The 11,857-nt window shown below is 44.6% G+C and overlaps 1 protein-coding gene across 7 annotated transcripts in view; it reads left to right on the top strand.

The window, feature by feature from the left end:
* The window catches only part of clcn3 (chloride channel 3), a 40,988-nt gene that overhangs the window by 24,133 nt on the left and 4,998 nt on the right, over window positions 1-11,857 (top strand). For 5 of the 7 annotated variants that reach the window (XM_005751080.2, XM_005751081.2, XM_005751085.2 and 2 more), the window contains 12 exons: window positions 1,824-1,984; window positions 2,752-2,851; window positions 3,987-4,174; window positions 4,533-4,655; window positions 5,109-5,315; window positions 5,449-5,529; window positions 5,627-5,879; window positions 6,155-6,441; window positions 6,530-6,716; window positions 6,984-7,382; window positions 7,471-7,687; window positions 9,499-9,574. In XM_005751080.2, coding sequence (XP_005751137.1) covers window positions 1,824-1,984; window positions 2,752-2,851; window positions 3,987-4,174; window positions 4,533-4,655; window positions 5,109-5,315; window positions 5,449-5,529; window positions 5,627-5,879; window positions 6,155-6,441; window positions 6,530-6,716; window positions 6,984-7,382; window positions 7,471-7,687; window positions 9,499-9,574 — 2,279 coding nt within the window. The remainder of the gene's footprint in view (window positions 1-1,823; window positions 1,985-2,751; window positions 2,852-3,986; window positions 4,175-4,532; window positions 4,656-5,108; window positions 5,316-5,448; window positions 5,530-5,626; window positions 5,880-6,154; window positions 6,442-6,529; window positions 6,717-6,983; window positions 7,383-7,470; window positions 7,688-9,498; window positions 9,575-11,857) is intronic. The other 2 variants (XM_005751084.1, XM_005751086.2) reach the window with 1 other exon arrangement.

Below are 11,857 nucleotides of genomic sequence, written 5' to 3'. Positions count from 1 at the left end.
GACTGTGTGCAAAAGCTGAGCTACTAGTAGTAGAGTACTAGTAGAGTGTAGCTCTACTAGTAGTTCATCACAGTGTGCTGACCCTGCTCTAGTTTCCTATTCAGAACTTGTGAGGTTTGTTTATAAAATAGTCTTTTAAAGTTGTCTAAATATTAGAAAGTGTCATTGCACTCACATGCAGCCTTGTTACTTCCTGTGAGTAACTTTCTGAAGATGACTATCTTGTATTTCCGCGTGTTTATCTTGAAGCTCGGAGAGCACCAAAGTATTAAACGAGCTCAGCATGAAGATCTGAAAAAGCCTTTTTGCTTAGATGTCCCAGTAAAATATCTGAAAGCCTTGTTTATGAAGATGTCCTGGTTTAGCTGCTCATCTGTTAAAGACAGTAAAATACAAACATTGGATCTTTTGTCTCCGTCATTATCAGCTGGGTCAGGTAGGACTTGGAGCCATCTTACTGTCTGCTTTGGTGGTGTTGTTTTTAACACACGCAGTAATTACACCCATGTTCGTATTTGTTCATTAATCTCATATTGTTGAATGTCCCCACACAGGAGAAATGAGCTATACTTGTTGGATTTGCAGGCCTTGTTGTTGTGTCATTTAATCTGATTGTTGCGCACAGTTCAGTCTTTGTTTTCAGATGAATACTTGTGTCATCTGAAGGAGGAGGCTCGGGCTCGATTTGCTGACAGTTTTAAATGTCAGAGGATGGACTTTTCTCTGATTTCTCAAACAGGCTTTGTCCCAAGTTAAACAAACTAAATGGCGCTCTTAAGGAAACCTGCTGCATTATACGGATGTTGTGGAGGGATTTTAAAGTCTCCCACAGGTCGCTGTTGTACATCAGAGATCATTTCTCATCACGCCGCCGCCTCAGGCAGCAAAGAGAAATGTCAGCCGTGGAAAGCCTGTGATGCTTCTCAGATAAGACGCAGAGAATCGGCCCCTCAACTCGCGTCTGTGTGCAGATGACTCAGTATGTTTTGTTCTGTGTTCATACTGAGCATGTCCGTCCTGCCAGAGTAGGTCAGACCTAACCAGTGACTGCCGGCGTCTCGTCCCAGCATAATGAGCAAAGTCATTGCACAGAATGAGAGGATCAGCCCATCTCTGAATACTATATGGGTGTTCATATAGTATTCAGCTAACAATGTTTGCTGCTGTTTCGCTTATCATTAATGAATTTTTCCTGATAATAATCCAAGTCATGTTCAAGTCATTACTTACAAGATAGAAGTGGTTATTTGGCCTGAAGGGAGTCACATGGTCCTGCAGCCTGTGGACCAGTGAAGCAGAATTCAAAATGGCTTTTACCCTCAAAGCAAACCTAAACATACATAAATATATTTAAAATGTAATGGCCTTTAATGGTTACATCTAGTTTGTAGAGGTAAGCTCTTATGATTAGTTATGGGTTTTGTTCCACATGAGGTGATGGGCTGCAGTGTTTCCAGCAGTCTCATTAGATCTCAGTGATGGACGTGCAGTGATCTCTGCGGTGCTTCTGATGGGGCTCGATTATGGAGGAGGTGTAACTCTAATGCAGCCGAGGCAGCACTGTGATGGATCTCTTTCTTTTTTTCAAGGATTATATGTAAGAATCAGAAGTATAAACTGCCAAAATGTATCGTTTGAAAGTCATCAGACTGATGTATGGTGTAACACTGTAAGCCTGCTCACACAACCTTCTGGTTTCATACATTGTGGGGGAAAAAAATCATATTTCTTATTTTTTACTCTTTCAAATATGTTTTAAATGTCAATAGTCTTCTTTTAAAAAATTGGACTGTGAACTTGTGCTCTTTGTTTTTTTTCTTCAGGATCTAACTACGCCATGTCGAACGGGGGCGGGGCTCCCAGCAGCTCCACCCACCTGCTGGACTTCCTAGAGGAGCCCATCCCTGGTGTTGGGACCTACGATGACTTTCACACCATCGACTGGGTCCGTGAGAAGTGCAAGGACCGCGAGAGACACCGGAAGGTGAGGACCCCGACGCCAAACCAGCTCAAAAAATAAAAACTTTTCAGCTTCGAGCAAAAATTTTTATACTTTGATATAATAACCAGTTTGTATGTATATTAGAAAACCTGTCAGAGCTTCCACCCAGAGACAGACAAATATTTTTAATATTTTGGAAAGAAAATATTCTTCTTCACGGGCCACAAACAGCCGTACTTAATTTAAAGAAAGAAAAAAAGATACGTTTCACACCACTGTGTTATGCACTTCCTGTTGTAGAAACAGTTTGTTTGGGTCACATAAAAGAAAGAAATGTCAGGTAGGATCAGCACCTACTGCTTTCCAACAAAAATGATCCCATCTTATAATGTTTTTAATTTATACAAACTCGACCACAGTTTCCAAATTATAAATGAAAAGATCAACTTCTTATCCACCACTAGCATTCATGAGCAAAGTGTGTGGGAGATTTTATGGCCCTTCAGTTGGTCATGAGCACATTTCGGGTCTGCCAACACTTTTATCCAAGTGTTTTACTGCAGGACAATCTGAATGTTATTTGCATACCCGGTGTTCTCTGCCCCTCAGCTGACTGTTATATTGAGGCAACAGTGTAGAGGTGGTGTATTGTCACTGAAGGTCACTGTTTTTACCCCTCAGCTGTAAAAGGCTGATGAGGTATTGTTAACCTTTCCCTCACTTGCATTAATCTCACTGTAAGTTGATCTAATAGTTTTACTTTTAGCCATCGATGCTTGTTATTGAGTCTTTTGTGTGTGTTGATACAGATCAATAGTAAGAAAAAGGAGTCTGCATGGGAGTTCACCAAGAGCCTGTACGACGCTTGGTCCGGCTGGCTGGTGGTGACGCTCACTGGCTTGGCATCAGGTAACATACATGTGGTACTAAAGTGCACACAGCTCTTATCTGCCCTGCCGGTGACTCTCACATGCTTTGCCTCAGGCAGCTCACACTCAGTCTTTCTCTTGTTCACTGTCTTGTGCTTTCGCTCACCCACCTCTTATAAGCACACTGTTCTTCCTGCAGAGCCCCACGTGACACATCTCAGAGCCATGAAATCCTCGCCGTGTGTGTTTTATGGCCACTAAATAACAGAAAATCTTTTTCTAGCTGAGCTAGTCAAAGTGGAGTAGTTATGAAAAGGTCCAGGCTACAGAGGGGAGAAATGAGTGAAATGAGTATGCCTGTTGGGCTCTTTGTGTAAAAGAAGCTCTGCACTGTGATATCACATTATATAGATTTAAAAAGGGGTGACTGAGCTGTTTTAGGGCCTAAAATGTCCATTACTTCATAAAATACAGCCTTTTGAAATGAGATAATTATTACAGATACCACTTTCCATTGTCTTTATCACACCAACAGGCCTTTTCCCCACTCTCCCCAAAAAACTGACAGGTTGTGGGAGAAGTAGGCGGATAAAATGATGGTAATAATATGTAGAAATCTAGAAATGTGGCTGCACTCAGTCACGTGAAGGTCAGCGAGCCTGTGATGTTTACAAAGATCCATCTGATATGAAAATGTCAGCCACACAGTCCCCTTACATGCCAAAGGTCACTGGTTAGAGAACAGGAGGAGACACAGATCCCAGTATCAGGATATCCAGGTATCAGGCATTAAACATCTGTCAGATCAAACATGTGAATCTTTCCACTGTGGCAAGGTTTGTGAATAAAGGAGCAGCCGAAAGAAGCTTTGCTGTTTAAGTCAGACACTGATTTTTGTGCTGTAATATTTATGCATTGAGAGCTTAAGATCGTCTAATGTGAAGATTTGCTGCAGAGTTTTCTAGTGTGCGTTTAGGTTCATATTCAGTGAGGATGTTTCTCAGAATTATTGTTAAATCACCTGAAAACATCTTTGTCAGGTAGTAAGCCTGGTAGTGTAGTTAGGAACTCATCTCTCTCTCTGTTTTTCTGTTCTTCACCTTTCCCACTCGTCCCTGCCTTCACTTCTTTGCCCTTTTATTTCCTTTCCTTTCCTGGTTCCCTCCTCCCGCCAGGTGCTTTGGCTGGCCTGATTGACATTGCTGCTGATTGGATGAACGACCTGAAGGAGGGCGTGTGTCTGAGCGCCTTGTGGTTCAACCACGAGCAGTGCTGCTGGACGTCCAATGAGACCACCTTCGCTGAGAGGGACAAGTGTCCTCAGTGGAAGAGCTGGGCTGAGCTAATACTGGGGCAGGCTGAGGTAGAGGAACACGGGCACATGAAAGGGAGCGCATGCTGCCGATTTAAAACCAGACATTTTCTGCAGTACGTATTCGTCACTGCAGTGAGACCAAGAGGCTACGGCTTCTAAGCAACGATGCAAAAATAAAACCCTTGTTGTTCAAATTCATTTAAAAAAAAATCTCAATTAAAAAGTAGACAGTTTGCAAAAGCTTTGCACCTTTTCTCATGAGCTGACTGCAGTGACACTGACACATAAGGGCAGACGTAGTCTCAGGCGTCCACACAAGTTTTTTTTAAATTTTTTATTGAAGGTTTGGACGTTTTTCTTCCACTCTTTAACTTTTCCCTCCCTCTTCATCCGCCCCTCTCTGCAGGGCCCCGGCTCGTACATCATGAACTATTTCATGTACATCTACTGGGCTCTGTCCTTCGCCTTCCTGGCAGTTTGTCTGGTTAAGGTGTTTGCGCCGTACGCCTGCGGCTCAGGGATCCCAGAGGTGAGGAAAACATTGCTTTTGTAAGTCCTGGTACAGCTGAAACTTTCTTCATTTTAACCTCTTCTGGTGATACATCGATGTGCATGAAGGAAATCCTTGAACTCTTAAATGGGAAATGTTGTTCGACTGTTCGCTGGGTGATCGATTTGTCTCCCGGTGACTCTGTGAAAGAGTCTGATGGGTTTCAGGATCTTTTAATGTGCTGAAGCACTTAAAAATTATTAATTCAGCTGGGCGATGTGAAATATTTTACTGCTAAGAAAAAAAGGGGGGGGGGGGCTCTTTGTTGCCATGGAAACACAAAAGCGGCACGTGTTAGACAATGACCTGAAAGCAGAGATGCAGCTCAACTAACAACCCAGTGAATTTATGTCATTATTTCATTTTAACTTTCATGTGTTTACGTGTCTGATCCTGAGCACCTGGCTTTCCTCACTCCTGCCTCTGCCATAGATCAAGACCATCCTGAGTGGGTTCATCATCCGGGGATATCTGGGCAAGTGGACCTTGATGATCAAAACCATCACTCTGGTGTTGGCTGTGGCGTCGGGCCTGAGCCTGGGGAAAGAGGGCCCCCTGGTCCACGTGGCCTGCTGCTGTGGGAACATCTTCTCCTACCTCTTCCCCAAGTACAGCAAGAACGAGGCCAAGAAACGAGAGGTGAGAGCAAAAAAGTCCAAGTCCCTGTAGCACGAGTAATAAATGCTTAATACGTACGAGTGTTTTTAGTAGTTTGTGCCTGTGTGAACGAGCCCGGCGCTGGTGCTGAGGTGTGTTTGTTTTGTGCTCTCAGGTTCTCTCTGCCGCGTCAGCTGCCGGGGTGTCTGTTGCTTTTGGAGCACCAATCGGGGGAGTCCTCTTCAGCTTAGAGGAGGTGCATCAGCACTTAAACAAGTTACTATGTGGTGTTGTTTTAATGTGATGGTAACAGCAACAGTATTAATCCACCAGTGCTCTCCTCTCTCCTTCAGGTGAGCTACTATTTCCCTCTAAAGACGTTGTGGCGCTCATTCTTTGCGGCCCTGGTGGCGGCCTTCGTGCTTCGCTCCATTAACCCGTTTGGGAACAGCCGCCTGGTGCTGTTCTACGTGGAGTACCACACGCCATGGTACCTGTTTGAGCTCCTCCCGTTCATCCTGCTGGGAGTGTTCGGGGGCCTCTGGGGCGCCTTCTTCATCAAAGCCAACATCGCCTGGTGCCGGCGGCGCAAGTCGACACGTTTCGGTATGATGTGACCTCGTGGTGACCTCACCATTTCAAACTTTTACTGAGAGCTTAATGGTGGAAAAAAGTGAAATGGAATAAAGACTGTTTCTATCAGTCGATACTCTCCTCTCAGGTGCTTTTTATGATTTTAGTGAGTCCACATTGCCGTGTCTGAATTTTAAAATCCTCTTTTCTTAAAATCAAATGTATACAAGCATCTTTCCATGAAGCAGAGCAACAGTGTTTAATCTGCATTTGAGGCGTTTCACACAAACCTCTGTCTCGCTCTGTAGGCAGGTACCCGGTGTTGGAGGTGATCCTGGTGGCGGCCATCACTGCGGTGGTTGCTTTCCCAAACCCTTACACGCGTAAGAACACCAGCGAGCTGATAAAGGAGCTGTTCACCGACTGCGGTCCGCTGGAGTCTTCGCAGCTCTGTCAGTACCGCAGCCAGATGAACGGCACCAAAGCCTTCTCTGATGACCAGCCGGCGGGGCCCGGCGTCTACTCGGCCATGTGGCAGCTGTGCCTGGCGCTCATCTTTAAAATCATTATGACTATATTCACATTTGGACTCAAGGTGAGAGATTTTTTCCTTAATAATGAAGCAGATGTTTTGCCCTGCGAGTCTTCATCAGCACTGAAACATGTTCCTTTCTCATCGTTAGGTGCCGTCGGGTTTGTTCATCCCCAGCATGGCCATCGGGGCGATCGCGGGGCGGATTGTTGGCATTGCCATGGAGCAGCTTGCATATTATCACCACGACTGGTTCCTGTTCAAAGAGTGGTGCGAAGTCGGAGCTGACTGCATCACTCCAGGGCTCTACGCTATGGTGGGAGCTGCAGCGTGCCTGGGTGAGTCAGCACTTAATGGGATTGTTAAGCTTTGCCACCAGTTTGTGCCAAAGCCTTCACGTTTCAGCACCGAGGGGCGGGTGATGAGCATATATGAGATATCCTGCTGCTATTGCAATAACTGGCTGTGTCAGAACATGTTACTCACTGTGAGTAACATGTGATCAGGGATGTGTAGCTTTGCCTCATCTGTTATAGAAATAAACACTTTTTTAGTTGGAGTCGTAGTTTAATGCGTGTTACTGTCACGCCTTCCTCCCTCTGTAGGTGGAGTGACTCGTATGACTGTCTCCCTCGTCATCATCGTGTTCGAGCTGACCGGCGGGCTGGAGTACATCGTCCCCCTCATGGCCGCCGTGATGACCAGCAAATGGGTGGGCGATGCATTCGGTCGAGAGGGAATCTACGAGGCCCACATCCGACTGAACGGATACCCCTTCTTGGATTCAAAGGAGGAGTTCACGCACACCACGCTGGCCCGGGAGGTGATGAGGCCCCGACGCAACGACCCGCCGTTGGCAGTGCTCACGCAGGACGACCTGACTGTGGAGGAGCTGCAGGGCATTATCAATGAAACCAGTTATAATGGTTTCCCTGTGATCGTGTCTAAGGAGTCCCAGAGGCTAGTGGGCTTCGCTCTGCGCAGAGACATCACAATCGCTATAGGTAAGACTGGAGAGACAACACCTGAACCCCCCGTGACCTTCTGGAGTTTAAAGATGGTGTAAAGTGAATGCTTTTCATATCTCTACAGAGAACGCACGCCGCAAACAGGAGGGCATCGTGCTGAACTCAAGGGTGTACTTCACCCAGCATGCACCCACGCTGCCTGCCGACAGCCCTCGACCCCTCAAGCTTCGCTCCATCCTGGACATGAGCCCCTTCACCGTCACTGACCACACCCCCATGGAGATCGTGGTGGACATTTTCAGGAAGCTGGGTCTGCGCCAGTGCCTGGTTACTCACAACGGGTAAGTGTGTCTCGGAAGGAAGGAGGTGCTGTAGGAGCTGAAGGTGGATCCGTCTCACATCGTTGTTTCTGGTGTAGTGATTGCTTAACACACACACACACACACACACACACACACACACACACACACACACACACACACACACACACACACACACTGTCTGGTGTTGCATGAGCTCTGGGATCCCTGGATTTATGCTGTAATCTGCATGGCCTGGCCTAATCGCTGTGCTGCACCTCCTTTTATCCTCCCGGTGAGCAGTGACGGTCTCCTTTACAGGAGAGGCTGAGCTGCTGACGGAAACTAACCACAAACACATAACAGGTGTCACGCAGTGGGAGTATAGACAGTAAGAGGAGCTGATGTGTGGTCTGAATCTGAGGAGGAACGTTAAAGGTTTTACCTCCGCGAGAAACCTTCAGTGAAACTAATTTAAAAGTAAAGTCTCGTCCACGTGTGGAGACGCCTGCAGGAGATCCGGTCTGTTTGGGTCTTTGCAGATGTGCGATGTTGAAACTACGAGACAGACCGTGTTAATTTGCTGTGATGATCACTGGAGAGGAACTGTGCAGCAGTGTTTGTTTCATTTACCTTTTTTAGGATTAACCTTTTATTTATTTCTTAAATAATGACACTAGTTTTTTTTATTTTTCATATTTTTGTTGTTGTCAACAAATCTCATGAAAAGACCTAAACTGTCAGTCATGAAGGAGGTTCAGGATGATTTAAAGATGTAAATTTATTACGATCTTTCCTTCTATTGTTATTGGGATTTGCTAGAGTAGCTTTGCTTGATTAATAGTTCAGAATAATCTGTATTTACCTGATACTGGGTCTTCATCCACCTGAATATAGGCAGCTACTTTAGCCAGCTTCCTTCTCATTGGCTGCCCCTCCTAAGCAGAAGGTTTGAACAGCAGGGGATTTGCTCAGTTCCTGAGATGACTGTTTTAGTGATAGACAGTGATGTCATACAGAGCAAAACACAGAAAGAACTGAGCACATAGAGCAGGCCGAATGCTGAGTTTGTGGCTCAGTCACACACTTATCTCATAATTTAAAATGTTAAATGTGAACACTCACTCCTGTAAGAGTAAGGAAGGAACAAGGCCTCCTTTATACGTATGAAGAAGAACAACGTTACACAATGATTGAAAAATAAGTACTTATAAAACACTGAGCAATCCTACAGAGATTAGAGGGATTAGGTTCATTGGTTGGATTATTATTAGCTGCTAATAAATGTTGGTTCTTAATGATTCTTACATTCGCGTTGGATAAACCTAAAGTCATTTAATGCACCTGTCTGATACTCTGCTGTAACGTAATCTTTTTTACAGCTTACAAAAGACACTGTACACTTTATTAGGTACACCTGGCTAGTACTGGGTGTGACCCAGGTTTGTCTTCACAGCTGCTTCAACAAGGTGTTTAAAACATTCCTCAGACATTTTCGTCCATGTTGACATGAGAAGTTCACACAGTTGCTGCACATCTGTCTGCTGCACATCCAGGATGGCAGTGCCACGAGCAGTCTAACAGGTGTACCTAATAAAGTGGCAGATGAGTGTAAAATCCCTCTTCATGGGATTTGTTGACAGAAGAATCAGTCATATTATGAGTAATTAAACCGTTATTCTTTTATCGTTACACTTTGACTTCATTTATAACTTTAGTTGTATTTGCTTGTTTAGTTTTGTTAGTTTTGAGTTGTATTTTTTGTTGTGTTTATTGTGTACTGCTGCTGTGTGTTCTCTCTGTGTCTGTTTGTTGTTTTGGGCAGTCTGCTGAGTAACAGGTGTGTGTTTCAGGATTGTGTTGGGCATCATCACTAAGAAGAATATATTAGAGCATCTGGAGGAGCTCAAGCAGCACACGCCGCCCCTGGTGACTAGCCCCGCCCCTTTCACACGTGATCTGTTCCCCCACTTTTTTTTTTTTTTTGCACCTGTCTCTTAGGCTCTGCCTCTTAGGGGAGGGGAGGGGGATGCATGAAGTGTAGTGTGAAAAGCTGATGGCAGTTCCCGGCTAAAACATCCAGACTTCCTGCCCTCTTCCTTACTTCAAGTACTTTCTGCTCCTGGGTTTGTTTGTTGTGGATTTACCTCTAATGAAGCCAAACATGCGTAGACAGACTAGTCTGACCTCCATCTTCATGGTAGCTGTAGCAGTTTCGGAGACATCGCGTAGAGAAGCATTAGGCTGGTCCTGTAATGTTGGACCTCGATGGGAACTGTCGCCCACATCAGTTCAGAGCCCCTTTCAGACTCGAGCTTCAGCGCTTACTGTGACTCGTGTTGGACGCAGAGGGAGTCACACGAAGGGCCAGACAAAGGCTCAGCTGCTCAGGCATGGCAGCTTCTCATGTCTGAGAAACTGGACAACAGAGTTTATTGACGTCCTGTAATACAAACAACACAGCCTTCATCAAACTTGTCATTTGGTCCTCCAGGAAAAAGTCTAATAACCGTTAAAACGCTTAGTTCAAGGTTATTGTTAATAATATTGTTAATAAAAACTAAAAGTAGTTTAAAAGCAGCAAAAAACACAAAGAATGAACTAATTTTACTTAAAAAACAAAGGAAAATGCTGAATCTTACCGCTGACAGTTAAACTTCAGTATTTTAATCACTCATAAAATTAAAACTGAGCGTTATGACTAACGGCAACTAAACTAAAACTCAACAGAACAAACTAAACTGAAGTCGACGCTGAAACTAATCAGAAAACACAAAACCGTCATAACTCTGGTTTAGTCCAGCACATAAACACCTCAAACTCATGACAACAGTAGCTTCTGGTAGTGCGAAGCATTTAATAAAACTAGACTGTATCCTGATGTAAAAGGGAAAAAATGACTGATTTTAGATGATGGAGGAAGCTTCAGTTGAAAAGTAAAGAATCTGTCATCATGTAGTTTTTCTGCGCCGTAGAGCCCAGCTTTGTGGCATAAAACCAGCTGCACATGAAAACAAAGCTTATCTTTGCTTTCAACTCCATTACTTTGATATTTGCCATGCAGCTGAAACACTGTGTTTCAGCTGCATGGCAATTTACAGTTAAATGACTCTCTTCTCTTTCTGTGGCTTTGGTGTTTTTGCTTTTTGGAGTCAAACAGAGCCTCGTGGCAGGTGGATAAAGCTGCCTCTCTTACATTTAGTGCCTGAACGTCCTTTTTGCTGTCCTTTGACTTAACTGTGTGTTTAGTTTGGGACATAAATCAGAGTTTACTGAGAACCTGAAGATATTCATCGAGCCAGGTTGTAGCATGATCAGGGCCTTGATTTGATCAGATATGCCTCTTACACTCAAAACCTTCAACTTCAAACACATTAGTGGGGAAACCACCAGAGCCTCTGAGCGCACCTGAGCAGCTGCATCAGAGTAAACAAACTCTGTTACACGTTTTAATATCGGTCTAGAAAAAACGGTGTCCATTAAGTATTAATTGATAGTAAAGATAACGAGCATCGCCCTCCCTAAAACTGTTTGCATCCATAAAGTGCGTTAATGCACACGCACCACTTAAAAGCTGCAGTTTGCATGGAGTGTGTAAGCAAACAGAAGTGAGTCATAAACTAACACTGTGGCTGATAACTGAGATACTTCAGGCTATAAAGCAGGCTGAGCTAGTGATTGTGGGTGATGAACAATGATGGCACGTTGTAGTCGCTGTAAAACTCTGGATTTTATGCACAGTTCTCCGTCACTAATCCAGATTCAGACGCACTCTTTTGCTTTTCATGAACATTTTGTTTCACACGGCTTGAGATTTTCAACACTATTCAGTAAAAGACGTTTAACATAAATTGACTGATATTAACTGAAACAGTGATTTCCTGGTTTTTAAAAATAAACGGTAGTTTAGCAGACGTGTGACGAGTGCTGCTGACGGTGTCTGAAAGGGGCTCAGTAGATTCCCACAGAGCAGAGTTCATCCCATCGACCTGCATTTGTACACACAGTAGCTGTTTCGTGCTAGCCCCGTTCACTCACAGCACCCTGTTGTGTTCCTGGCTGACTGTGTGATCAGAGACACTCAGCATGTGTGCAGTCGTGTAACCGTGAAGCCTGTTGTGTGTTTCCCATCTCCCCCTCACAACAGAAGTCAAGTTCAGCCACCCAAAGTTTTCTGTTTTCATTAACGACTGCTTTTTCCCTCCCCCCCCC

This window comes from Pundamilia nyererei, unplaced genomic scaffold (genome assembly GCF_000239375.1).
Source record: "Pundamilia nyererei isolate P.nyererei 1_Seehausen unplaced genomic scaffold, PunNye1.0 scaffold00298, whole genome shotgun sequence".
Classification (NCBI taxonomy): domain Eukaryota; kingdom Metazoa; phylum Chordata; class Actinopteri; order Cichliformes; family Cichlidae; genus Pundamilia; species Pundamilia nyererei.
This window is presented reverse-complemented; position numbering and strand designations above follow the sequence as displayed.